At 41.8% G+C, this 27,241-nt stretch overlaps 1 protein-coding gene across 1 annotated transcript in view; it reads left to right on the forward strand.

Moving 5' to 3' along the window:
* rac2 (Rac family small GTPase 2) overlaps window positions 1-27,241 on the forward strand; it is a 105,842-nt gene that overhangs the window by 60,895 nt on the left and 17,706 nt on the right. Inside the window, exons 5-6 of the mRNA XM_028815240.2 lie at window positions 12,894-13,053; window positions 26,049-26,180. Coding sequence (XP_028671073.1) covers window positions 12,894-13,053; window positions 26,049-26,179 — 291 coding nt within the window. The 3' untranslated portion in view covers window position 26,180. The remainder of the gene's footprint in view (window positions 1-12,893; window positions 13,054-26,048; window positions 26,181-27,241) is intronic.

Below are 27,241 nucleotides of genomic sequence, written 5' to 3' on the forward strand. Positions count from 1 at the left end.
AATGAATAAAATGGGTCTGCAGGCCAAAAGCTCTGCTCAGTAAAGTGTGCCCAGCAGGGAACTCGAGGAGCCGCAGTGCACTTCATAAGGGCCCTTATCAGCTGTCAAGCTGCATGCCTGTTGGCAACTCCTTGTTTTCCAGATTGTGAAAAAGGCTTCCTTACAAGTTTTATTAATCTTGGATGTAAGCTTGAAATAAAAGAAATAAATTAAAAAATCCTGCCAGTCTTACAGTTGAATAAAGGATTGCCAGTAAATTTCCTGCTCTGAGCAGATATTAAAGAAACACAAAGCAACGCTGTGAATTCAGATTTTGTCTTTATTAAAATATTTTCCGCTCTCTTAATTATTTATACTGGGTTTTTTTTGGATAATTTATTTTTTGCTCAGCTCAAGCCTTAATTTGAAAGTGATGATTGTGATGATGATAATTATGATTATATTACATGAGTTACAGCATTAATTATAGACATGAGTAATGCTAGCAGGTTTTCGCAACTTATTACTGGCCTAAATAATTTAGGCTTCTTCATATGTGCAGTAATATTACAGATTAGACTAAACTTTAAAAAATCATGGTTTTAGTATTTCTAAGTGCATTTGGTTATGGACTAGCTCTCCTCCTCCATAGATCTTCCTGACTTACCCAAATTCCTTGTCCATCTCTAAATAGTCAGACAGCAATCCATTTTCTGTTTGTTGTTTTCAAGGTTCCTAGTATAGAGTGAGCAGGATATGGTGGTGAGACTGAAAAACCCTTCAATATAACTTCCAACATACCGATTCCATCTGTCTCCTGCCAAGCTAGAATAAAGTGGTAAGAAGAAGGATACATCAAGAATGACAGATCAGATTAGCAGAGGACAAAGCGAAAAATTCATATGAAAGAAAATACCAAAGGCTCAAAACACAAATCCAAACTCCTAATCACAAAACACACAATGTACTGAGCTGCATGTAAGGAATAGCAGATGATTTAAGGAAGTGGAATTGGAAAACAGAACAATGTTGGGGCAAACAAGCCCAGGTCAAAACTGGAAGTCAAAGAATTTAATAAACAACTTTTAGTAGAGCAATGTGATCCGAAATCAAAGGTTCACATAACCAGATCCGAGATGTAAGACAAAAATTATAGTCAGGACTAGGTTTGTGTATTACACCGGTATTGAAGAAGTATGGAAAAACCCAATTTCTGAAATGGTACGGTCCTGACATTTCGTTAATTTTGCTACCAGAAGTAAATGCTAGTTTTTGAATTGAGTTGTTAACTTTGTAAAGGCTAACCCCAACACAGACAGGCGTAGGACACAAGTTCAAGCACAGACGTGTTTTTATTTTCTTTTTACCTAGTGGGCAATGCCTTCCCCGTTCCCACAAGCTCAACACAGTCCCAAGCACAACACAAAAGTCTTTCCTTCTTTTTCTTTTCCTTATCTTCTCCACATCTCCTGGCAAGCTTCATCTCCCTCTTCCTGACTCTGGCTCCTGAAGTAGTGTCTGCTGGCTCCTTTTATAACGGACCCTGAAGTGCTCCAGGTGCTTGATGACCTTTTTCCAACAGCACTTCTGGATGTGGCGGACGAGCTGCTCTGTAGGGCTCAGCAGTAATTGTAGCACCCCTTTGGTGGCGCCCATAGATACCAACAGGGCTGCACCAAACTCCAACTCCCAAGAAGCCCTGCGGGAGTCCTAGACACCGCTGCAACCCAGGGGGGCTGCCATCTAGAGCTCCGGGGGAGGTAACGCTATGGATAGGCTCGTTCCCGGCCGTCCACCACAACTTGTACAATCGGATCGATTGAATCAGTTGACTATATGGTACATATTACATCACACTTGATGACTGTCTGGTCTTTGAATGTACTGTATGTAATTATATAACTGTGGTGGAGACTCCAAGAGGGACCCCACCAGAACCAACCATAAGTGATGTGCAAAGTGTGGCATAGAAAGGAGGTACGTGATTATGCGGTGGTAGAGGGAGGCGTGCGTGTTTGTGGGATAGAGGAACAAAATAGTCGTGAGAAAGAAAGAATGGTATAGTCATCCACTAATTGAATCAGTGCCATTTTGGTACCCGTACTGAGGTCCCAAAGATGGCATCAATACCAAAGTCAAAATTTTAGTACCAATCCAACACTTGTCAGAACACAAAAAAGGAATTCGAACACAGAACTTTTGTCAGGTTTTTTAGGTTGAATCCACAATCTTGGACAACCATGAAGCACACAATGCTGATTCTTTTACCTGACCTTGTGATGTTCTGCAGCACACACTTCTGGTTGATCTTACCTAGCAATGGCATAACAATCATAAGAAAAAAGTCAATTAAAAACCTGTGGGAGGATAAAAATATATAAATTCTAGCCAAACCACCACCCTATTAATCTGTTTTTTCCATAGCAATTTTAATGGTGACAACAAACCCAATGCACTTTACATGAATAATAAAGTCTCATTTTTCACAATTTTACTATTCCGTCTTGTGCTGTATGCTTTCCAAAGTCCAAGCCGCAGTCCAGGCAGCAATGGTAGAAACTTATTAGCACTAATGACTGGCATATACGGTGCATAATTTTACAAATACAGCACAGGCAGCTAAGTAGGTTTCTCTGAATCACAACATAAGATGAGATTTGATCTTGACTTTCTATACAACACATTAATAAAATCAAATTTCATAAAGGGACCGTAATGAGGTAGCGTACAAAATCATGGAGGGCAATGTAATGGCACAGTAGTTAATACTGCAGCTCCAGGCCTGGTTTGAACCTGACCCCATCTCTCTGTATTTGCTGCTTAGGAAGTCTCCTAAAACTAACCATCTTTGGGCCCAGGACACGACTCCGTCATTGACAGAAAGCCAATCCATCGTGGATTCCATTCATTTATTTATGTCGGGTCATGTTGGAATTGCCAGTTATCCCACAAGGACACAGGGAGAATGTTCTAAAACACCACAGAAAGGGCCCTACACTCTGAAAATAATACTTCTTTAAGGGGTTGCAAAGAGCCATTGCTTGGCAAAGTACCATTTCATTATAGGATGGGCTCTTTGTATGAGATATTGCTTCTTTGAGCTTTGAAGAGGTTGCTAATATACGGATAAAACAGAAATCTTTAAGGTATAGTAGGCTGCCTGGTGGATGACTGACACATCAAGACCACCTGAACTTGCCTGAATCATTGTACACAGCTAGAGGTCTTGTAAAATTAGGAAGCCTTTGGTATGTTACAAATCTGCTATTATCTATTCATTGCGATTTGTGGAAGTTATTATAAATGTAAATAAATAAATTCTTGTGGATGGTTCTTTTGGGAACCAAAAATGGTTCTTCTATGGCACCTTGATTTTTTAGAGTTGTTATGGATGGCACACATGGGTTGGTGCCCCAGCTAGGCTGGTTCAAGATTCCTGTCCTACCTGGATGGGAGGCTGGCCCATCAATTAGGCCAGGTGGTTCCTGCCACAGCCAAGAATTACAAATGATCGGATATGCTGGCATCCTGGAAGGACTTGATAAAGGATGCCAGTACAATGGAAGAGAAACAGGGGGGCAACTCACTCTGGTCATTTACTCCCCTGAAATGCAAGATGGAAGCTTCCCTGGGTTATGGTACCTCAATGGATACCCACAGTTCATGTTGGGATCTGTAGTCCCATGGGGCAGCCCTGTTAGGTTCCATGGGTGCCACCTAACTCAGAAGTTCTTCCAAGGGACAGCATTGTGCCACCGGAAGTAATCCCAGGTCCTAGATAAAGGAAGCAGCTTTACTTCAGTACAGGAGAGTCAGAGTTGGGAAAGGATGGAGGAGTGAAAGGAGAGGAAGAAAGAGAGAAAAAGAAGAATTGTGCCTGTGCTTGTGTTTATGGATGACCTGTGAAGGTATTTGATCAGCAAACACCCAGGACTTGCCCCCTACTGGCCACAGTGTTTAGAGCACCACTACACCATCATGCTCTCACTGTTTATTTAACAAAACCTAATTATAATATAAAGTAGTTGTTTAAGACTTTCAACACTCATTTACAAATGTTAATTTTCAACAGCCATTCATTTCAGAAAAATAATTCCAAAGAAGTACATTAATTGGTTTTTGATGGATTTTAGATTACGTTGATTGGAAGAAACGAGTAAATCCTCATGTTCCATTAATTTTTCATTGTCTGAGTAATTTAAATTAATGAACTGTTTTCAGAGAAAAATGAACAGTTTACAAAAATGGTAATTATTATTAGAGCCTTCTCTGAACTGTCCATCACAGTGTGCTCACATATTCTAGCAAATCTGAGACTTCAGATGAGCCCACCACTACGTCTTTGGACTGTGGGTGGAAGTTCAACTGAACATGCAAATGACACAAGAAAAGCCCACCACGGTCAAGTCCATCAGGGAGCCGAGCAAAGAGAGAGCTGAATAATAATCAGACATTTTTCAGTATCATTAGACTCTTAATGATTTTTACTTTAATTTATTATCCACAAACCGTTTAAGTTCTGCTTCAGATCTCATTAAAGATCTACGAGTCACCAGCAGAAACCGTTTGGGAAATGTCAGTATCGATATTTCTGTTTAACATTTAGCACCATCTAGGGATTCAAGAAATGAATTCACTTTTTTATCCTGTTGGAATCAATAGATCCTCTGAGGCTTAGCATTTTATATATTTAAGAGATTACTTTTAAGTTCAATGTTTTATACTATTTTTTGTAGTATTATATAAAGTGGTATAATACATATTTTAATAGCTGCTATATAAAATAAATGCATAATTATGTCGCAATGAAATGTTTTTTTTTCTAAAAAAAATAATGATCACAAAATAAAATAAAAAATATTTGCATATTTTTTCCTAAAGCTACCCTGTGGGGCAATGACAAAAAGTCTTAAATTAGGAAATATTTCCAGACAGACATGTTATAGATGCTATTAGTTTTAAGCCTGAACTTGAACTCCACTTCTTCGTGTTAAATCAACACTGGCATGTGTTTGTTTGGATTAATGTACTGCATACATCGCTTTAAACCAAGGATTTTTTAATCTGAGCCTCCAAATGAGAAAAATAGTACCATACAGGGACGTAAGTATAGAAATATTTCAGTGACAAAGCCATACATTTAACAATGGGCATATAATACAACACAGCAAATGTTTCCATTTCCATTAAAATGTATTTCTCATTTGAACATTACATTAATAAAATAATCATTATCATAGAATCCTAAGGTATGTCACCACCCGTGTAAATGCTTAGTGTAAGCTTAACTAAGGCATACAGAGTGAGGATGTGACCATTTTTGAAAGAATTATACGAATGGTTGGGTTATTTTTTATTTTTTTGCACCTTCCCAACACCATTAGAATGCAAAGAATTTTTAATGTTTATGTTTTTGTTCCCACAACACAGCAAAACTGGACGTTGTTTTCTCACCGTGATAATTTCTCACACTGCCACCTGTTGGAATCCTCCAGATTTACATAAAGTATGTGTGCAAGTATAGACAGTTTACTGCTTGCGTAGCAGCAGTGTCCTCATGCGCACGCATAGTGTAGCGTCAAGTATATCGTCGGCCTTAGGTGTACATCCTCTAATGCAGTGTTTCCCAACATTTTTTTTCTGTAACCAAACACATCCCATGGCACACTATTGTTCTACTAACCACAAACACCTTATATTTTCAAACATGCGTTCGAGTGTCCAAAGGGATGGGACTATCGGAGAGGCTGGTTAAAAAAGTAGCTTCGAGATTAGCATTCGCAGACATGGCACTTAATGAGCACTTGGTGGCATCTCCCAGCTGTCTCGTCCCTTTACCTGCCCCTTTCTGCCTCATATGTCCACTATCCACTAGCCCTGTGAGACTCACTGGAGACCACACACCCAAGCAGATGGACTCTAGCAGCCTGGAGACGCATCCAAAGTAGTACAAGTGTTGTGTCTGCCACATAGTAATCATGGAGCTGCTTTTATGTCGGCTTCTTCAGGTAGGCCTGTCCCCCTCAGACAGGTCTCAACCACCTGCACTACACTAGTATTGCCATGGCACATCTTGGTACTTCTCATGGCACATCACTGTGCCCTGGCACACTGGTTGAAAAGCACTGCTCTAATAAGATCACTACAAAAAATGCATATACAAACACTATCCATCCATCCATTATCCAACCCGCTATATCCAAAACTAGATAAAAAAAAATGAAAATGGGGGTCGTTTGGCATTAATTTAGCAAAACTATCTGACAATGGGGTAAGCAAAATTTACTTGACAAGATTTCTTAAAATAAGCGTGAATACATTTTTTTTGATAAGTCCATAATTCTTACATTAAGGAAAATAAGATTTAATGTCATGATATAAACACTTTTCACTTGCTTAGATTTTTTTTTTTTTGCAGTTTTCTTTTATAGTGGTCTTATTTGAAGTCAACATCTACAAAATACTTAATCAGCTTATTTGAATTTCTTTTTCAAAATGAGCTCAGTGCTTGTTTCATGGTACTATGAGAAAAATAATCCACTTTTGTTTCATGATTATTTAACATTAATCTTTGATGACTACTAGAAAAAAAAATAACTCATCAATTCAAATTTGTTTCATGAAATCTCAACACCTTTCCTTGTAGCTTTTAAACTTGATTAATGTGTATTCAGCTTGCAACCTTTGTGACAGTGAGAAGAAAAATGAATTTTTATCTCTTTAATTGTGTGTTCAATATGCATTCTCCCCATTTGAGAAATAATAATACATTTAAATCTGTTTTGGATAGCTCTCTATTATATAAAAATATCTTGGGACGAGATGAGACTTTTCCAGAGAGACGAGACGAGACTTTTTCAGAGGGATAATTTCACATCCCGTGAGACGAGACTTTGTGCCAAGAGGTGAACTGAAAACCTAACAGGTCCAAGTGGAGGCGGAAATAAAAGACAAACAGTAGAAGAAGAAAAGACGAAGAGTAGAAGACAAAGTAGAACATCACAAAGAGGTTCAAAAACGTTGGTGCGATACACATGCAGAGCAGGTTAGAGATTATGAAAGTACTAAAATTCGAAAGTCTCAAAAAACTGATAGTAAAGATCACATTAGCACTAACAAACGGAAATTATTACTCTGTGAAATAACGGAACAGTGAAAAGAGATCGAATATATGGACATAGGTGATATGACAGAGCTACTACAAGTTTAATTTCAAAGAAATCACAATTCGGTCAGGTGTATATTTATCATCACGGAGAAGCGATGCAACATAGAATCGAAAGAGTTAAACGATCGGACGTATTAGAAATTCTACAGCCAATAATGGATACAAATCTATATGTCCAAAAGTAGTGCATTTTACACAAAATTTATCTGAAAAACACAAAGAAGTTTTCTTGGATTTCTGTATGAATCCGAAAGATCATGCTCGCATATATAATAAACCAACATGTGACGAATTGTCAGCGACAATAGTTTCGAAAGACGGAGACATCAAAGTCGATATTCGTGTTTATCCAAAAGCATATCACAATTCGTCACAAACGTCAGATCCGGGAAGTGACTAGCGCATAGGGTCCGCACGGGGGTTGGTGAGTGAAGTGAGCAGGGGGCAGAGTCCCTTAGTAGAAAAATGAATAATCAGGTGACTTACACAGATCTGATATGCAACATCAGTTTGTTTTTATTTTCAATAGTTATATTGAAAAACTCACCTACAGAATATTTTTGTGAAAATGAAACGAGCAAAACAGCCATTTGCAGTGAGCGTTTCTACACAAAGTGAAATGAAGATGCCTCCCTCAAGAGCCGATACATTGGCTTATGTGCCGATACATTGGCTTATGTGGTTTTGTGAACGATTTGTTTACTCCAGTAGTCTCGAACATACAAGAACACATAAAACTTGACAAAACAGAGGAAACCATTCAGTCTATCAAGCTTCTTTGTTTATTCAATAGCCAGGATATCCCAAGGTCTCATCCAGATTCTTCTTAAAGGTTGTCAAGTTTTCAGCGTCAACTCTATGTTGCTTATTCCAGATTCCCATAACTGTTTGCATAAGGAAGTGCTTCCTGGCTTCAGTCCTAAATGCACTTCCACTGATGTCCTCGAGTCCATGATTCACCATTAAGTTGAATGAATTCTGCTTGATCTGCTTTATCGATGCCTTTGAGAATTTTGAAGACCTAGATAAGGTCTCCACGCAGACTGCTCTGCTTGAAACCGAACAGGTTTAACTCCCTGAGTCTGTCAGAGTTCATGTTTTTAAGTCCTGGGATGCATTTGGTTGTTCTACGCACAGCTTCAACTTGGAATTATAACTTAACATAAATAATTAGCCATAGTTATAAAACTCATTGAAAGTTAAAATGGCTGTGAGCAAATTTGTTTGCCATTGACCTCTGCGGTCGTACAAGGTATGACAATTGGTCTGAAGAAATGTCGGGCAGCCAGGTCACCCTGTTACATAATAACAAAGGGTCTTAAACAAAACTGGTGCACCATGGTGCTATAACAAAACAAATAGCCCACTGCTGGTAAGGATAGTGATCAGGTCTGGTTTGGAGCTCCGTCTCCTTCAAGTGTCAGTCCGGAATGAAACGCCCCCTTCCTTGATCATCTCGCCTATAGACTTCTCTGTCCAGAATGGGCGAAGTCAAATTATCTCAGTGGGCATCTTCTTCTGGCTGTCAGAACAGAAAGAGGTGATACCGTTAAAGACATCACCCACTCTAGTCTTGGAGTGGGACTGATTAGCCCACGATGAGTTAGGGGGGTGATCTACAGACACACATGAGTGACACCTTTTATTTGAATTGCCAAGTGGAAATGGTTTAATTGGTTTTATTTTTAGGTTTAGATAGATAGATAGATAGATAGATAGATAGATAGATAGATAGATAGATAGATAGATAGATAGATAGATAGATAGATAGATAGATAGATAGATAGATACTTTATTAATCCCGATGGGAAATTCACATTCTTCAGCAGCAGCATACTGATACAATAAATAATATTAAATTAAAGAATGATAATAATACAGGTGAAAAAAACAGACAATAACTATGTATAATGTTAAATATTAACGTTTTACCCCCCCTGGTGGAATTAAAGAGTCGCATAGTTTGGGGGAGGAACGATCTCCTCAATCTGTCTGTGGAGCAGGACAGTGACAGCAGTCTGTCGCTGAAGCTGCTCTTCTGTCTGGAGATGACATTATTTAGTGGATGCAGTGGATTCTCCATAATTGATAGGAGCCTGCTGAGCGCCCTTCGCTCTGCCACAGATGTTAAACTGTCCAGCTCCATGCCAACAATAGAGCCTGCCTTCCTCACCAGTTTGTCCAGGCGTGAGGCGTCTTTCCTCTTAATGCTGCCTCCCCAGCACACCACTGCGTAGAAGAGGGCGCTCGCCACAACTGTTTGATAGAACATCTGCAGCATCTTATTGCAGATGTTGAAGGAAGCCAGCCTTCTAAGGAAGTATAACCGGCTTTGTCCTTTCTTGCACAGCGCATCAGTATTGGCAGTCCAGTCTAATTTATCATCCAGCTGCACTCCCAGATATTTATAGGTCTGCACCATCTGCACACAGTCACCTTTGATGATCACTGGGTCTATGAGGGGTCTGGGCCTCCTAAAATCCACCACCAGCTCCTTGGTTTTGCTGGTGTTCAGGTGTAGGTGGTTTGAGTCGGACCATTTAACAAAGTCATTGATTAGGTCCCTATACTCCTCCTCCAGCCCATTCCTGATACAGCCCACGATAGCAGTGTCATCAGCGAACTTTTGCACATGGCAGGACTCCGAGTTGTATTGGAAGTCCGATGTATATAGGCTGAACAGGACCGGAGAAAGTACAGTCCCTTGTGGCGCTCCTGTGTTGCTGACCACAATGTCAGACGTGCAGTTCCCAAGACGCACATACTGAGGTCTGTCTTTAAGATAGTCCACGATCCATGCCACTAGGTATGAATCTAATCCCATCTCTGTCAGCTTGTCCCTAAGGAGCAGAGGTTGGATTGTGTTGAAGGCGCTAGAGACGTCTAGAAACATAATTCTTACAGCACCACTGCCTCTGTCCAAGTGAGAGAGGGATCGGTGTAGCATATAGATGATGGCATCTTCCGCTCCCACCTTCTCCTGATATGCAAACTGCAGAGGGTCAAGGGCATGTTGAACCTGTGGCCTAAGGTGGTGAAGCAGCAGCCTCTCCATGGTCTTCATCACATGTGATGTCAGAGCAACAGGCCGAAAGTCATTCAGCTCACTAGGACGTGATACCTTTGGGACTGGGGGTGATACAAGATGTTTTCCAAAGCCTCGGGACTTTCCCCTGTTCCAGGCTCAGGTTGAAGATGCGCTGTAGAGGACCCCCCAGCTCCGATGCACAGACCTTCAGCAGTCGTGGCGATACTCCATCTGGACCCGCTGCTTTGCTGGCACGAAGTCTCCTCAGCTCTCTGCTCACTTGCGCTGTTGTTATTATGGGTGGGGATGTTTTTCCTATGCTGTCATCAGCAGAAGGATGTGTGGAGGGTGCAGTACTCCGAGGTGAGAGTGAGAGTGGGTTAGGGTGGTCAAACCTGTTAAAAAAGTTGTTCATTTGGTTTGCTCTCTTCAAGTCTCTCTCAATGGTGGTACCCCGCTTCGAGCTGCAGCCAGTGATGATCTTCATCCCATCCCACACTTCCTTCATGCTGTTATTCTGCAACTTCTGCTCCAGCTTTCTCCTGTACTGCTCCTTCGCCGCCCTGAGTTGGACTCGGAGTTCCTTCTGCACGCGCTTGAGCTCATGCTGATCACCGTCTTTAAAAGCCCTTTTCTTCTGATTCAAAAGGCCCTTGATGTCACTTGTAATCCATGGCTTGTTGTTAGCATAGCAGCGTACTGTTCTTACTGGAACTACAATGTCCATACAGAAGTTGATGTAGTCAGTAGTGCAGTCAACAACTTCCTCAATGTTCTCATTATGAGATCCCTGCAGGATATCCCAGTCTGTGGTTCCAAAAAGTTCTCTCAGAGTATTCTCAGCCTCCGGGGTCCACTTCCTGAATGATCGTGTGGTTACAGGTAGGACTCTAACTTTTGGTTTATAGTGTGGCTGAAGCTGAACCAGGTTATGATCTCCTTTCCCAAGCGCAGGCAGCGGGGTGGCGCTGTATGCGTCTTTAACGTTTGCATACAGTAAATCAATAGTCTTATTTCCCCGGGTGTTACAGTCCACATACTGGGAGAATGCAGGCAATGTTTTGTCCAGCGTCACATGGTTAAAGTCTCCAGCGATTAGCACAAGTGCCTCGGGGTGCTGCGTTTGTAACTTAGCAACAGCGGAATGGATGATGTCACTCGCTGACTCCACGTCTGCCCGAGGAGGAATGTATACAATAACAACAATGACATGTCCAAACTCTCTGGGCAAATAGTAGGGACGTAAACTTACGGCCAACAGTTCGATATCCCTGCAGCAAGTGGAGATTTTGACGTTAACATGTCCAGAGTGACACCACCGTGTATTAACATAGAGAGCGAGTCCTCCTCCTTTGTGCTTACCACAGGTACTTGCATCTCTGTCCGCTCTAACTGTGCTAAACCCGGGTAGCTCCACGTTGGCATCTGGGATGGTGTTATTTAGCCACGTTTCGCAGAAACACAACAAACTGCATTCTCTGTAAGTTCTGACATTTTTCACCAGCGCAGCCAGTTCGTCGATCTTATTTGAGATTGAGTTTACATTCCCCAGAATCACAGAAGGCACCGAAGGCTTGAAACGCCACTTTCTCGCAAGCCGCTTCTTATTTAGCTTAGTGCCGGCTCTGCTGCCACGATACCGCCTTCTTACCTCGTCGGGTAAATAGGGAACCACACCGGCACTGGCATTTGTTCTCAGCGCCCGAAGTTGAGTACTTGAATAGGCGAGTCTCGGCGTGTTAAAATCCATGCCCACGTTGTAAAAGTAAGTGTGTCCAGTGAACAAATCCACATAAAATAAAGTGATAGGAATGATCAATAAATAAAAATAGAAAAATAAAAGTAGAAAAGTACACATACATATACAGTCATACACGGAGCTGCTGAAAAGGCTGCCACTCACGGCGGCGCCGGATGCATATTTATGCATGTTTATTTACCCCACCATGACTCACTATATAATTTTTGTGTTACCAAGTTCTATCCCCATCTTATTCTCTTTCCTCTCACTTTGGTGTGAGGTATGGCAAGAACAGACTCAATCAGATGGACCAGACTTTCTCCACTAAAATCGTGACAATGGTACAGTGAGACAAACTGACAGGGGTTTGCTTTGGAAATGGATCAATTTGGAGGAACCATGTCAAAAAAATTGAAATTGATCGTCATCATATTTGTCATTAATTATTTTCTGTAAAGGAAACCAATATCAAGCCGCGATCCAGTAATCAACCATGGGAGTGGAGTTTACCTGCAAGAACCTGGCGGCTTGATGATCCAATACATTTATAAGGGGCTACCATCTAAGATAAGCGCCCTCACCATATACTGTAATGTGAGGGTCATATACAATGTCTGCCAGGTGAAAGGCCTGAGCTGGAACGATTCATGTAGATTACTTTTTAAACTGTTCAAAATAAAATGATCACAATACAGCATCACAACACAGCACGTACCTTACTGGAATAAAAAATGCAAAATACATTTATGTCTTTGCTAGCAAGCAATGCAGTCCACAAGAAACACTGCAAACAATGATACAATATTTGACAATGTCTAAACGATATTTGATAAAACTGGACGTCAAGGCTGTCCATCGCTGATGGACTCTTCAGAATATTTCCTGGTTTTCCAGCTTGTGTATTAATGACTGAAATATCACCAGATGTTTTTTAATGTCCATCTTGTGACTTCGTTTTCCTTCTTCTCCATTTGCAGTGGTACCCTGAGGTGCGACACCATTGTCCTAGCACTCCCATCATTCTGGTTGGCACCAAACTGGATCTGAGGGATGAGAAGGAAACAATTGAAAAACTCAAGGAAAAGAAGTTGGCACCTATCACATACCCCCAAGGATTGGCACTGGCCAAGGAAATAGGTATACTCTAGTGGGTCACCTTTGAACTCTTACAAGGATGGTGGTGGGGCGGGAGGGAGGTCTGTGATGAAAATGAGTTTTAAGGTATAAGGGTTGGAATCTAGTTCTGCATGGGTTGCTACTTAGTTGGATACATAGTCTCAGTCTCAAAGGAAACAGTTCAGTTTGCTTACTTAGTTGCTACTCACCCTATGATTTCAGATTTTTACAATGATCAGTCACAACCTTAAAACCACCAGTCTAATATGGTCTAGCCCCCCCTCCAGGGCCTGCCAAAACAACTCTGATCCATCAAGGCATGGACACCACAAGACCTCTAAAGGTGTTCTGTGGTATCTGGCACCAAAGATGTTAGCAGGATATCCCACAGATGAGCTCTTTATCATGTTCCTCAAACCATTTGTGAACAGTTATTGCGATATGGCAGGGCACATTATCCTGCTGAAAGATTCCACTGCAGTCCAGGAATGCTGTTGCCATGAAGGGACTGTATGTGGTCTGCAACCATCTTTAGGTAGGTGGTATGTGTCAAAGTTACATCTATATGAATGCCAGGACCCAAGGTTACCCAAAAGAACATTGCCCAGAGCATGAAATGGCCAGGGCAGTGTAAATGATGCACCAGCACACAGATAAATGATACACATGCACCTGACCATCCACATGATCTAAAAGAAAACGTGATTCATCAGAAAATGCCACCTTCTTCCATTGCTCCCTGGTCTAGTTATGACACTCACATTTAGCAGTGGACAGGGGTCAGCATGGGCACTCTGACTGATTTTCAGCTACACGACCCCAAACACAGCAAGCTGTATTCTGACACTTTCCTCTGATGGCCAGCATTCAGCTCTTCAGCGATCAGTGCTATAGTAACTCTTCTGTGGGGTCGGGTTATCCTCCTCTCCTACATGGATCAATGAATCTTGGGTGGTCATGACCCTGTTGTCAGTTCAACAGTTGTCCTTCATTGGATCACTTTTAGTAGGAACTAACTACTGCATACCGGGAACTCCCGACAAAGACCTGCCATTTTGGAGATGCTCTGACTCAGTCATCTAGCCATCACATTTTGGACCTTGACGAAAGTTGCTCAGATCCTTGAACATGCCTATTTTCCTGCTTCCAACACATCCCCATCAAGAACTGACTGTTCACTTGCTGTCTTGACAGGAGCCATTGTCATGAGATAATCAATGTTATTCACTTCACCTGACAATGAAGTGACCTTTCAGTTTACACCTGTCAATGTCAGAGATTTTAATATTGAAGCTGATCAATGCATATTTACTGTATACATTGTAAGAAAGGCGCTATATTGTGCCAGACCCGGCACACACTTGACACGGGAGGCACGTATAAAATAAAGACTTTTATTTTTCTTTAGCTGGAGGGCACATCTTCCCCGCAATCTCTCCAGCCACAACAAAGTCCCAAGCACTAAACACTGAGTCACCACACTCCTATCTCTTTCACCACCACCTCCACAGCTTTGTCCTCCTTCCACCCGACTCTGGCCACTGAGTAGTGGTCGCTGGCTCCCTTTTATCAGGCACCCTAAAGTGCTCCATGTGTTTGATTGCTGATATCTGGCTGCACTTCCCGGGTAAGACAAAACCAGTGTCCAAAAGGGGACAGCCGCTCCTGTTGCACAACCCCCTGGCGGCACCTGCAGAACCCCACAAAGCGGCACAGAACTCCAACCCCCATGAAGCCCTGGGAGAGTATGAGGCACTGCTGCAACCCAGGGAAGCTGCCATCTAGCATCCAGCGGGTGATACTGGGCTTCCCACCCTTGTCCCCCTGGCAGATTTGGTGAAGGGGGCGTCCCGGCCAGGCATGGGCCCTGGCCATCCGTCACAACATATACAAACAGTGGCTAATAGTCAACTATTAGCAAATATTCAACATGGGTTCAGGTGGGGGAAGGCTGTGTTTCAATAATACAGTATGCTGGGATTCTATGAAGACGCAACTAAAGCATCGGATAATCGAGGAACATATGATATTATTTAGCTTGATCTTCATAATAAGGTTTTGCATGAGGGGATAACTGAGAATTCAAGGTGCAGTGTGTAATCGAGTACAAAATGGGCTCTAACAAAGGAATCATTTATTGAGGGGAATGTTTTTCAGGTATAAAAAGTGGTGTCCCTCAGGGATAATTATATCTATCTATTATATAAAAAAATCTTGGGTCAAGACGTGATCATCTCGGAGAGACACTTTGACGTCACGCGAGACTAGACATTACAACCTTAGGAAGCAAGACCCGTGAGATGGTGGCTTTTGCGCGTCACACCCTACTTAGAAACAATTTAAACCAAGTTCATGGACATCTAACTTCGCAGTTGTTGGAATGCTTTTGGCAGACACACTTCATGTGCTCCCAGCTCTTAAAAATGTTATGTGTTCTATATGGCACGTGAACAACTAAGCGAAGAAGAAAGAGCAGAACGTCAAAAACAGACACGAAAGCATTGGAGAGAAAACAAGGCAAAAAAGGATACACAAGAGAACAATAATAATCTATGTGCATCCGGAAAGTATTCACAGCGCATCACTTTTTCCACATTTTGTTATGTTACAGCCTCATTCCAAAATGGATTAAATTCATTTTTTTCCTCAGAATTCTACACACAACACCCCATAATGACAACGTGAAAAAAGTTTACTTGAGATTTTTGCAAATTTATTAAGAGTAAAAAAATTGAGAAAACACATGTACATAAGTATTCCGGATGCACTGTATATCACGATGTGTAGAGTACAAGTCATAGGAGGTTATGCTCAAGTTATATAACACACCAGTGAGGCCTCACTTGGACTGCTGTGTACAGTTGTGGTGTCCAAATGGAGATGAAGAGGTGACATGGCTGAAGTGTTTAAAATTCTGAAGAGAATTACTACGGTGGATCTCTGTGTTCTTCTTGTATAAAACGACACCAAATCAGAAACCTTCCTGAAAGGATTTACACTGCTCTTGATGAACTATATTGGATTAGGGTAGATAAAGCTTTATTAATCCCATGGGGAAATTCAAATGCAAACAGCAGCGAAAGCATAAAAACAACAGGACAGATAATACAGCCAGTCAATCAATCAATCAATCAATAAACTTTATGAGTGCATTTGATGAAGGAATGGAATTGCCTGATTGCAGGGTGCAGAAAGACCCCAGAGGCACTTCATTGCACATAGTGTAGGAATGAGCTTGTGGCCTAAGTGCTGCAAGAGAGAACCACTTGGAGGAGATCGATTGGACTTTTCATGATGGCATCCAGTTTTGCCACCATCCTCTTTTCCACAACAGCTTCCAGTGTGTGTCCAGGATTCACCCAGTGACGGGGCAGCCATTTCTGATAAGTTTGTTCAGGCCTTTTGTGCTCAAGTTACTTCCCCAGGAGACTGCAGTGTAGAGCACCACAGTGGCTACTATGGACTGGTAGAACAGTTCCAGCAGTTTACTGCACACATCAATTGATCTCAGTATCCTTAGCAAGTCCAGTCTGCTCTGACTGTTCTCGTCCAGTGCCACTGTGTTGTCAGACCAGTCCAGTTTGTTGTTTATGAGAACCCCCAGGTACTTGTAGCTCTACACCACTTCCTTGTCCTCTCCCTGGATGGTGACTTGTCTCAGACGCTCATTGGCATGTCATGTCGGAAGTCCACCACCAGCTCTTTTGTCTTACTAATGATGAGTCAAGACAAAGACCTCCATGACTTTCCTGTACCCTGACTTATCTCCATTACTAATTCATCTTACGATGGTGGAGTAATCTAAATATTTCTGTAGATGGCAAGTGCTGGTATTGTGCTGGAAGTGTAAAGGGTGAAGTTCAAGGGAGACAGGACAGTTCCCTGAGGTGTCACATTTTACACACTAACAGTTTTGACCCTGAGCCTTACAAACTGCTGTCTGTTGGTCAGGAAGTCCATTATCCAGGAAACTGAGGGGGCATCAAAATTCAAGGCCTCCAGTTTTCTCTGCAGTCGATGAGGCAGAATGACGTTAAAAGCACTGGAAAAATCAAACAACATTATCTTGACTCTGGTGCCAGCTTTGTCCAAATGGGAGTAGGCTCTGTGGAGCATGGAGGTGGGAACATCCTCCACACCTCTATGTACCTGATAGACAAACTGAAGAAGATCCAGATGTTCTGCGTCCAGGGGGTCGTGCCTGTTTTAGGACCAGCATCTCAAAGGTCTTTGTGATATAAGAAGTAAGAGCAACTTGTCTGAAGTCCACGGGATCTCTGGAATGCCCTTTCTTTTACATCACGCTTACCAGTCCAATCTCCTGTCTTTTGGTTTACCGGTTTCTGTATACAGAATACCGGCAGTCATAAATGCGCTCAAACTAATAGATTTGAACTATCGTTTCTTGGTTCTGTTCCATGCCATCACAAGCTTACAAATCCTCAAATGTCCTGCACTGGAATAATGTGAAGCAGAGCAGCAACCGTCATCTTTTGGTTTGCATCTGTCCAAAAAAATTGCTTTATTCATATTGTGCATGTGTGGCACATTCAGGATAAACTCATCAGATTTAGATCCGTTACAAAATTAATCTGACCAGTGTGGCAAGCGGCTGGGGGTGGCACCCAGCTGGGATGCCCGGAAGGACCGGTGGAGGGATTACGCCTCCTCCAGACCACGAGAGGGGTGACCGCCCTGGTGGCTTTGGGGACCACGGGAACTGAGCTTGGAAGCTCAACCCTATAGGGGCCCGTGGTCCAGGGGGCACCCCGATGCCTGGAGAGTCCTGATCCTCAGGACTTCCGCCACACCCGGAGTGCTTCTGGGTGCGCAGCCGGTACTTCCGCCACACTTGGGAGTGCCGGCGGAAGCTAATCGGGAGGCACCTGGAGTACATCCGGGTGTGTATAAAAGGGTCCTCCTCCCTCCATTCGATGGCTTGAGTCAGGAGCAGAGAAGGAAGGAGCTCAGGAGGAGAGGAAAGGAGGTGGCCTGAAGAGAGAGAGGTATTTTGGTAGAGGCCTGGACTTTGGGGAAGTTTTGGGGTTGTGTGACACTTGTAAATAGAGAAATATGTATAATAAACGTGTGTTGGGTGAACCATCGGTGTCCGCCTGTCTGTGTCTGGGCCAAGTTCCACACCAGACAAATGAAGAAATGACAGCAGTAAAAAAACATTAAATGTGTGAAAAAGCTAAATATGGGAATAATAAATTGGGGTTCTACTGTAAATGCTCACAAATTATGCACTACGCTAGTCGAGACAATCATTGTATATACCAGAGAAATCAATTTGTGAACTAATAACAGTACATCTATGACACTAAGCACATCGCTCCCTATTAGAGCAGAAATCTATTGCTAGCCTGCTAATGCTCTTCAAGAGCTTACAAGGGTCTTAGCAGGGCCCGAGTGGTCTTGCATTCGGGCATCAAATAGGTACACCTGTGTAATTCTCGGAGAATCTGACCACTTCCATGTGTGACTGCAGTTTTCAAGCACAGTCATTTTACTGGAGTTGTTTATTTGGAGCAAATTATCAACTTGTCATCCAACTGCTAAGTTAGCGTATGCCACTGAGGAAGTCATTTAGAGCCAGACTTCATTGTGCTTTCATTTTGGCAGCACCAGGTAAGGTAATTTACTCTGAAAACACAAAATGTTAAAACATTAATATTGGCTACCGTTCTGGTGTTTTTTGGCTTTCCACTAAAGTCTTCCATTTCTTTTCATGCCACAGGGGGTAGGGATGTGGGGGCAGTCGCAGTTCCCGAAGGCTCGCTCTTTGTCTCTCGGTGGTTTTTAAACGATTTTATATTTAACTTGACTCTTCTGTCTGTGTTGATTTGTCTGGGTCAAATCTTGCAACTGATTAAAACCTACTTTTGGCAAAGCAAATTTCTTCAAATTTTGCATACGTGACAGTATAATAATCCGTCAAAACCGATGCAATTACGTAACAAATTTCGCCATAATTAATGGTTATGCGATTCCAATTAACGCACACACAACAATGACGGTGAGAGAACAGAGTGAGATAAAGGAGCATACAAGTGAGAGACGCATCGGATTGCACCCACTTGCTTCTTCCTGTGAGTGGAGTCGGTAAAAATCTGCGTGCCGACTTCACTTGTTTGATCTTACGAAGGAGTAGCCTTGATGATTGCGGTGAGGAAGTATTGCCGTAAGCTTGCCGTTCTGTCGTCGATATTTTTTTTTTCGCAGCGACCAAGCGCTAATCCCATAAGAGCCTGAACAGAAAAATAGAGACCAAAATAGAATTCTTTTTAGTACTCAAATAATTCTGCAAAGATGATATATTATGTAATACTTTTAAAGAAGTAAATTATTAAAGAAAAATCATTAAAGAAAAATCATTTGCAAAATACTCAAAGTAAAAATTAAAATATATAAAAAAAATATTTTTAAGTAAAATGATTTTATTTACTTTAGTTAGAAATGCATTAAAAAGCAAAAAAATACATTTTTCTTTAACCACAATTTTTGTGGTTATACTGTATGTGACTAAATAAAATTGTGGGACCCACATAAATTAATTAATTTAATCAATTATTAGAATAGCTACTTTCATCATAAAATATATAAAAAAAACAACAACAGTATAATTCCCCACAATGCTAAGCAGGTTTAAAAAATTAGTTTGATTCAATTAATTATGTGCTCCCCACGATTTTATTTAGTCACATATAACCACGAAAATTGTGATTAAAGGAAAATATATTTTTTGCTTTTTAATGCATTTATATCTAAAGTAAATAAAATTTTGAATGCATTTATAACTAAAATAAATAAAATCAGTCAGTCAGTATCCAACCCGAAATATTTCCTAACTACAGGGTCACAGGGCTCTACTGGAGCCAATCCCAGCCAGCACAGGGTGCAAGGCAGGAACAAATCCCGTGCAGGGCACCAGCCCACCGCAGGGCACACACACAAACTAGGGACAATTTAGGATCGCCAATGCACCTAACCTGCATGTCTTTGGACTGTGGGAGGAAACCCACGCAGACATGGGGAGAACATGCAAACTCCATGCAGGGAGGATCTGGGAAGCGAACCCAGGTCTCCTTACTGCAAGGCAGCAGCGCTACCACTAAATAAAATCATTTTACTTAAAAATATTTTTTTATATATTTTTACTGGCTTCGTCTCTCTGGGATTTTTACAAGTTACTCTGATATTGCTCCCGATTCCAATGCACATTAAGTTAATTCTCAACTTAAGACGAGCTTAGGGCGGCTGTGTATTTTAAGTGTGCATTGAAATAGCTTGATGCCCTCTCTAGGGTTGGCTTGTCTTGTTTTCCCAAATCTATACACCAGAATGTGATGGCCTGTTGGATAAAATTGATCTCATACATAATGATGATCACACTTGGAAAAGCCTTTATTGAGAACTTTGTCCTTCACCTGAACCTCAAATTCAAGAAGAGCACTGCAGAGTAGTGGACCAACACTTTGTGCTTGCATTGATACTTGAAGAGGGTCATTCGAATTTGCCAGCCATGTGTGAATGTGTCTTGTGAACCTGGAAAACACTTACAACTGTGTGTCTCATAGTGTCTTTTGAAGAACATAGAGTTCCAGATAAGTGCTGCATGGCATTTGGTACTTTGATTTGTGGAGCAAGAGTTGTGTTTGTATACTTAACATTAAGCTGAGGTTTTTCAATGTGGCAGTTGGACTTTACTTATCGTTTCTTCTACTGGGCAGGAGATCAAGGCATAGCCAACATTTTGAGGGTCCTAAAGTACAGTATGCACATCTGCTACTTGTTGTCCTCTTATCTTCTTCAGACTGTGATCTGCAGGCTCTCTGGAATGGTTCACAACTGAGAGTTATGCAGCTAGAATGTGGACCTCCTAATCCAAGGTCATGGTCAGAACTACTAGAAGAGAGTAGCTTGGTTCCTATAAGATAGGCATGAGTGGCTGCCTCAAGTAAAGGAGTTCAAGTACCATTTGGCTTTGTTCATGACAAGTCAGAGCTGCTGCAGAAGTTTTAAAAAAATTGCACCAGCAAGGCTGATAAAGCTGAGGTGGTTTGGATGTAGAGTGGTGGCTCTGAGGCTAAGGGTCTGTGTTGAAATCTGGAAGGTTATCTCATGTGATGGGATCTTACCCTGTTGGGCCCTTGAGCAAGCCCCTTAACTTGAAAACTCCTCCAGGGGTCCTCTGTAATGGCTGACCTTGCATGCTGACTCCCAAATGTCATGTGAAAAGACAATTTCTCCTTGAAAATCTAATAAAGTATATCAAATTAAAAAAAAATGTCAAGATGCCTCCTGGATGCCACCTATAGGAGAAACAAGCCGAAGTTAGTGACTCTGGAAATACTGGGGGGGATTATATCTTTTGACTACTTTAGAGACCTCTTGGTATTTCCAAGGAAGGCCTGGTCGGCCAAGCTCAGCACATCACTAACATGACTCCAATCAGGAAAAGAAGAATGAAACCGATTACAAGGGTTCACATAATGGTGCTACGTACTACTACTACTACATCTATATATTGTGAAGAAACAAAGTCACACAGTATAAACTTTTGGGGTTTCCGCCCTGGTTTACTGAAACATAAATTGAGTACTGTCTCCACAATACAAGGCAAATGGTCACACCGGATAAAATATAAAGCAAACGGGGGAACATTTATACAGAGGAACAGGAAATTGAATCAGGGATGCTGGGAAAACTAAGATGCATGCTGGGATAAAGATGTCATCATCTTGTGACTGGAGGGTAGACGGGAACTCGGAAGTATGGCTTCTTTTTGTTTACTCCGAGCTTTATTACGGCGGCGAGTCCTCGCTCTGGCTGATGAGACAAGAAGAGAAAGGTTAGTGCACGCCTCTGTCCCTCGGCATGGGTTGTTGCGATGTGGTCTGAGTCCTTAAACTGCTCCCCATGCATGACAATATATATATATATATATATATATATATATATATATATATATATATATATATTCACGGCATTCGTAGTCTGTGTCACAATCTGATTGTATGGGTGGTTACCTACCAGGTAACGCTTGTGGTTGGCCAGCAATCTGCTAAAATCCGCCACGGTGCCCTCAGTTTGTGAGGAGCAGATCATAGAATGGTTGAAATAGTTTACTGTCAAATAAATGCAAAGAGTACGCGACACGTGTTTCGCAGATTGCTGGCCAACCACAAGCGTTACCTGGTAGGTAACCACCCATACAATCAGATTGTGACACAGACTACGAATGCCGTGAATGTAATTACCCCGATCTACATGCTGTCAAATAAACGAACCACACGCCGTGGCGCAACGTTAGGGGCATCGCCTCTGGCGCTGACGTCCGAGGTTCGATTCCCGAGAGGGAGTGCAGTGGAGTGTGTACACCTGATGAGCCCAGAATGAGGGCGAAACACGTGTCGCGTACTCTTTGCATTTATTTGACAGTAAACTATTTCAACCATATATATATATATATATATATATATATATATATATATATATATAAAAAATCCAACGTCTGTCTGTATGTCTGTCTGCTTTTCATGAGAGAACTACTTAACGGATTTAGATCAGATTTTTTCTATAATTTGCTTGAACATTCCAGTTGATTTTGTGACTTCTCTGATCACACTAGGTATCATAATTCACTTGCAGTACCGATTTATTTGTGCAAATCCGAGAGAGAAGCTGTGGGCCAAGGGGAGGGGGGCAGGGTCCTCCTCACTCACGTACCAGCCTCCATTCGAGTCGCTCTACCTCTCGCGACGTGTTGGGAGTGTACCTTGCCTCTGCTTAGCTAGTGATACCTGTTTGTTCAGCAGACATTATCATCTACAGATTGTTAAGGAGTAACGTTTGACGTTTTTGAGAGATCACAGCTACATGTGTTTTAGAGGGTACCTGCTGATTGCCAGAGATATCACAGCCACATGCTTTTTTCCCAACACAGGGGACACTCCCGTCAAAGCTGAACACGATCTAACATACAGTATGGGGGATGAATGAAGTGCACAGGTCCACCGGTCATGCTGTCATCCAGCTGGGATGCCAGTCTGTATTCGGTGGCACTCACACTAGCCTTAGTTGAGAGCTGAACTAAATAGTGTTCTTGTTTGTCAGCCTTCCCGGAATGCTAATTTTCACCCTCTTACACAATGGCTGTTGTCAGCAGCCATGCCACCTGAAGCTAAGCATGTTTAGGCCTGCCAGTACTTGGATTAGAGACCATCTTGGAAAAACTTAGGTTGCTGTTGGAAGAAGTGTTATTGAGGACAGCAGGGGGCGCTTACCCTGTGGTCTGAGAGTGGATCCCAATGCCTCAGTGCAGTGACAGGGACACTGTGCTGTTAATATGGCAGCTTCCTTCAGATGAGACATAAAGTCGAGGCCCTGAATCTCTGTGGTCATTAAAGTTCGCTGGGCATCTTTTGAAAAGAGAAGAGTGTTTCTCAAAGTCAAGGCTAAATTGTCCATCATTGCCATCTAATCATCCCCTAATTGGCTATCTCTCTCATCCCTTCACCACCAAATAGCTAATTTATGGTGAGTGTAATGGCACAATAATGACTGCCGTCACATCATCCAGGTGGGTGCTACAGATTGGTGGTGGTTGAATTGTCTATGTAAAGGGCTTTGAGTAGTGATGTACTATATATACTTGCGTTTAAGCTCTCTCGCGAATAAGTCAGGACTTGATTTTACTGTATAATTTCTGGCATTTTATAACGTCAGTCGTATAAGTAGAATGCGAAAAACTCACGCTATTGGTACAAGGGATTATGATATGCTAACATCCACCTGAGAGAGTAACCATGGAGCACACTGCCTTTAGTTTCTATGTATTGTGCCTACGTGACTATACGGTATTACCCAAACAATTCTGAAGTGACGTTTGCACTATTTTGTGTATCTCACACCCTCATACACCTTTATCGTAAGAGCATCCCTTATCTACGATGGAGCTGGTTTTAAATTAAAAGTCGTTGAAATGGCGAAAGAAATTGGTAACTGCACTGCTGGAAAAAAATTCGATGCGTCTGAGAAACAGGTGCGAGATTGGAGGAAGCAAGAAAATGTGTGTCGTATTTTTGAACTGGCGTATAAGTCGGGGTCTGATTTTATGATCGATTTTTCGGATTTCAAGAACCTGACAGATACGCGAGTATATCTCTCTATTATAATAAAAAAATCTTGGGAGATGAGACTTTTTATCCTGCGACGAGATGTGATCTTTTGAAGAGACTTTTTGGAATGAAATCCCGCGAGATGGAGACTTTTAACATGAGATTCTTTCAAGTCACGTCATACTTACAACCTTTGGAAGCAAGTCCTGTGAGACGAGACTTTATGCCAAGAGATTTAACCACGCCCAGGGCCGAAAATAAAAGACAAAGAGTAGATGACAAAGTAGAACATGGTAAAGAATTCAACAACGTTGGCGTGATACACATGCAGAGCAGGTTACAGATAATGAAAGTACTAAAATTCGAAAGTCTCATTAAAATGATAGTAAAGATCGCATTAGCGCTAACAAACGGAAATTATTACTCGGTGAAATAACTAAACAGTGAAAAGAGATTGAATATATTGTTCGGATTTAAACTTTAAATCAGAGATTTGCAGATTGTCTAATTTGTGTTGCCATCAGGGAAAAGTAACGTTTCTTCCCAATGAAGAGGTGTATCTGTGAGAAATAAAAGATTTGTTGTTTGGTGAAAGTGAAATCCACATACGCTGTCACGCTTGGGTCACAGAGTTAATAATAATAATTCATTACATTTATATAGCGCTTTTCTCAGTACTCAATGCGCTATCCACACAGGGAGGAACCAGGAAGCAAACCCACAATCAGGGCCGGATTTATATGAAAAGAGGCCCTAGGCTATTCCACTTATGAGGCCCTTTCACCTTCCATTTTTAAGTTTGTAAATTACATGAGAGATAATAAAATACGTAATACGTGTTGATCTTAACCAATACATTTTTATGTTTGTTTATTAGTCATATGCGTAGAATTTCTCCTTATTTTCGGTTCAGTGTTTTAGTGTTCACTGTTTTTAGAATAGTGTAATTTTAATTTTGCTAACAATTTGAATGTAGGCCCCTCTTGATCTTGAGGCCCTAGGCTGAAGCCTAGTTAGCCTATAGGAAAATCCGGCCATGCCCACAATCTTCTACAGTCTCCTTACTGTAAAGCAGCAGCACTACCACTGCACCACCTGTGACATACAGATACACAGGAGATTTTAGAGACAGAAACATTGTTCAAACACGTCAAACAAACAGAAGTCTCTTTCAGGAGTGAATCGAGCTCTGTGTGTAGTCGGAGGGGATGGTTCCGTCTCTCAATTAAAAGAATAGAAAATCTTCCTCTTCACAGAGGTGCGCCTCAGGAGTGGGACCCCCAACAGGAGCAGAAGATATCTGGGGGAGAAGAAAGACAAGGCAGTGAGACAAAAGGAGAGCTGCTGTACAGGCTTTTAAATGTTTGAAGCGCCGTGCGGGATGCAGATCATGTGGTACGGCTGCAGCAGCAAGCCAGTGACTAATCAAGCAAAGAGGAGATAAAATAAAACTGTATTTGTTTCCCAATGTATCACCGTTTAAGAGGGGGTTTCGGCGGAGCGACCGCATCTCTTTGGGATGCGTTCAGCACCCCTCTTCACAACGCGAGCAGCAAAGACTTAAAGTGGCTGGTGCGTAGCACAGGCCCTTGTTGGCAAGACAAAGCCATACCCCTAGTACGGTAAATAATTAAGGTTTGTCCAAAATGTGTGTGTCTCCTACTTCAATAGTAGAAGATTTACCTTTAGCCAACTCAATGACAGAACAGACAAGGACAGAAGAGGGGGTGTTGTGTGACTTGCTGGAGTCGTGACGATTACATCAAACCATGAGGTGCCAGTGTGGCCATGGCTTTCCAAAGAGCTGTCAGGATTATGCTAACAGCTAAAGGCTCAGGACGCTGTTTCCGGACCTTACCTTGACCTTTCCTGATCTTTCTTTTTCCAACCCAGATGCTGTCAAGTACTTGGAGTGTTCTGCGCTGACCCAGAGGGGATTAAAGACGGTATTCGATGAAGCCATCCGTGCTGTTCTCTGCCCCCAGCCCACCAAGATCAAAAAACGAGGCTGCCTCCTGCTTTGAGGTAAGATACACATCACAAAGGCACAATGGGGAATTCCCAGACAGAAGGAACCAAACAGAAACTGAAATCTGCTTTCATACGTTTAATTACAAGTCATGTAAACTGCAGAAACAGCAGATCATTGCTCTCTTGAGCACCATTTTGGAAGGAAGAAAGGTAATCTACTGTATATTAAATGTGGCAGGGCTTTCTCTAGAGCATCATCTTATTTTTGAAATGGCGACAGAGAGTCATGGATACTTTTAGTGGTGTGTTTTCTGTTCACAATGTTTGAATTGCATCCACTCAGTCGGCCATTAAGCCAAAGAAATTGCTTTAATCTGTAACTACCAGAGGGTTGAAAGCCATTAGTGTAATTTGTTGGTCAACACTAGTTATTTTCATGGACGTCACACCTCATCTGCACAGTCTGGGAGTGGAAGTGGTCCAATTTAAGTTTATGAAGATAACGTGGCCCTCTATTTATAATTAATATGTAACGTTCTCTGTGCTCAGACATCTTATAGTGTTAACGCTTACTATGAAGAAATATTCTGCTAATTTGAACTGATTAGAAATTAATTTTGCAGAGATCCCCATAAAAACTACAAAGAAAGTACAGTAACAAACAATTTTAATTTTGCCATTCTGCATGCCCACTTATTCCCATTTTGCACCACTGAGACTTAGCAGTTCAATACTGCATGTAACAAAAGTCCCGAAAGGAAACTCATTTTTCGTCATTTATTTTGTAGATGCCTTTATCCACAGTTGGGATTCATTGCAATTTTTATTAGAATTTTATGTACGGGCAGAAAGAGGATTGCTGTATGGGAAAATTCAACTAGACAGTTGAGCACTGCGTCTGCTAGCAACCCAGCATGTTGATATGATACGATTCCCATTTTTCACATGTCGAGATTTCAGATAAACATCTAATCATCCATTTCACTGGTTTCTTTATTAGCAGCCCAAGATACAGGGAAGAAACCATTCACGGATGGGACATCAGTCCACACTAATGCACACATTCACACAAAAATTCGGTTGGAAACCATGGGTGGCACGGTGGTCCGTGCTGC

The sequence above is a fragment of the Erpetoichthys calabaricus genome, chromosome 12 (assembly GCF_900747795.2).
Source record: "Erpetoichthys calabaricus chromosome 12, fErpCal1.3, whole genome shotgun sequence".
Lineage (NCBI taxonomy): Eukaryota > Metazoa > Chordata > Cladistia > Polypteriformes > Polypteridae > Erpetoichthys > Erpetoichthys calabaricus.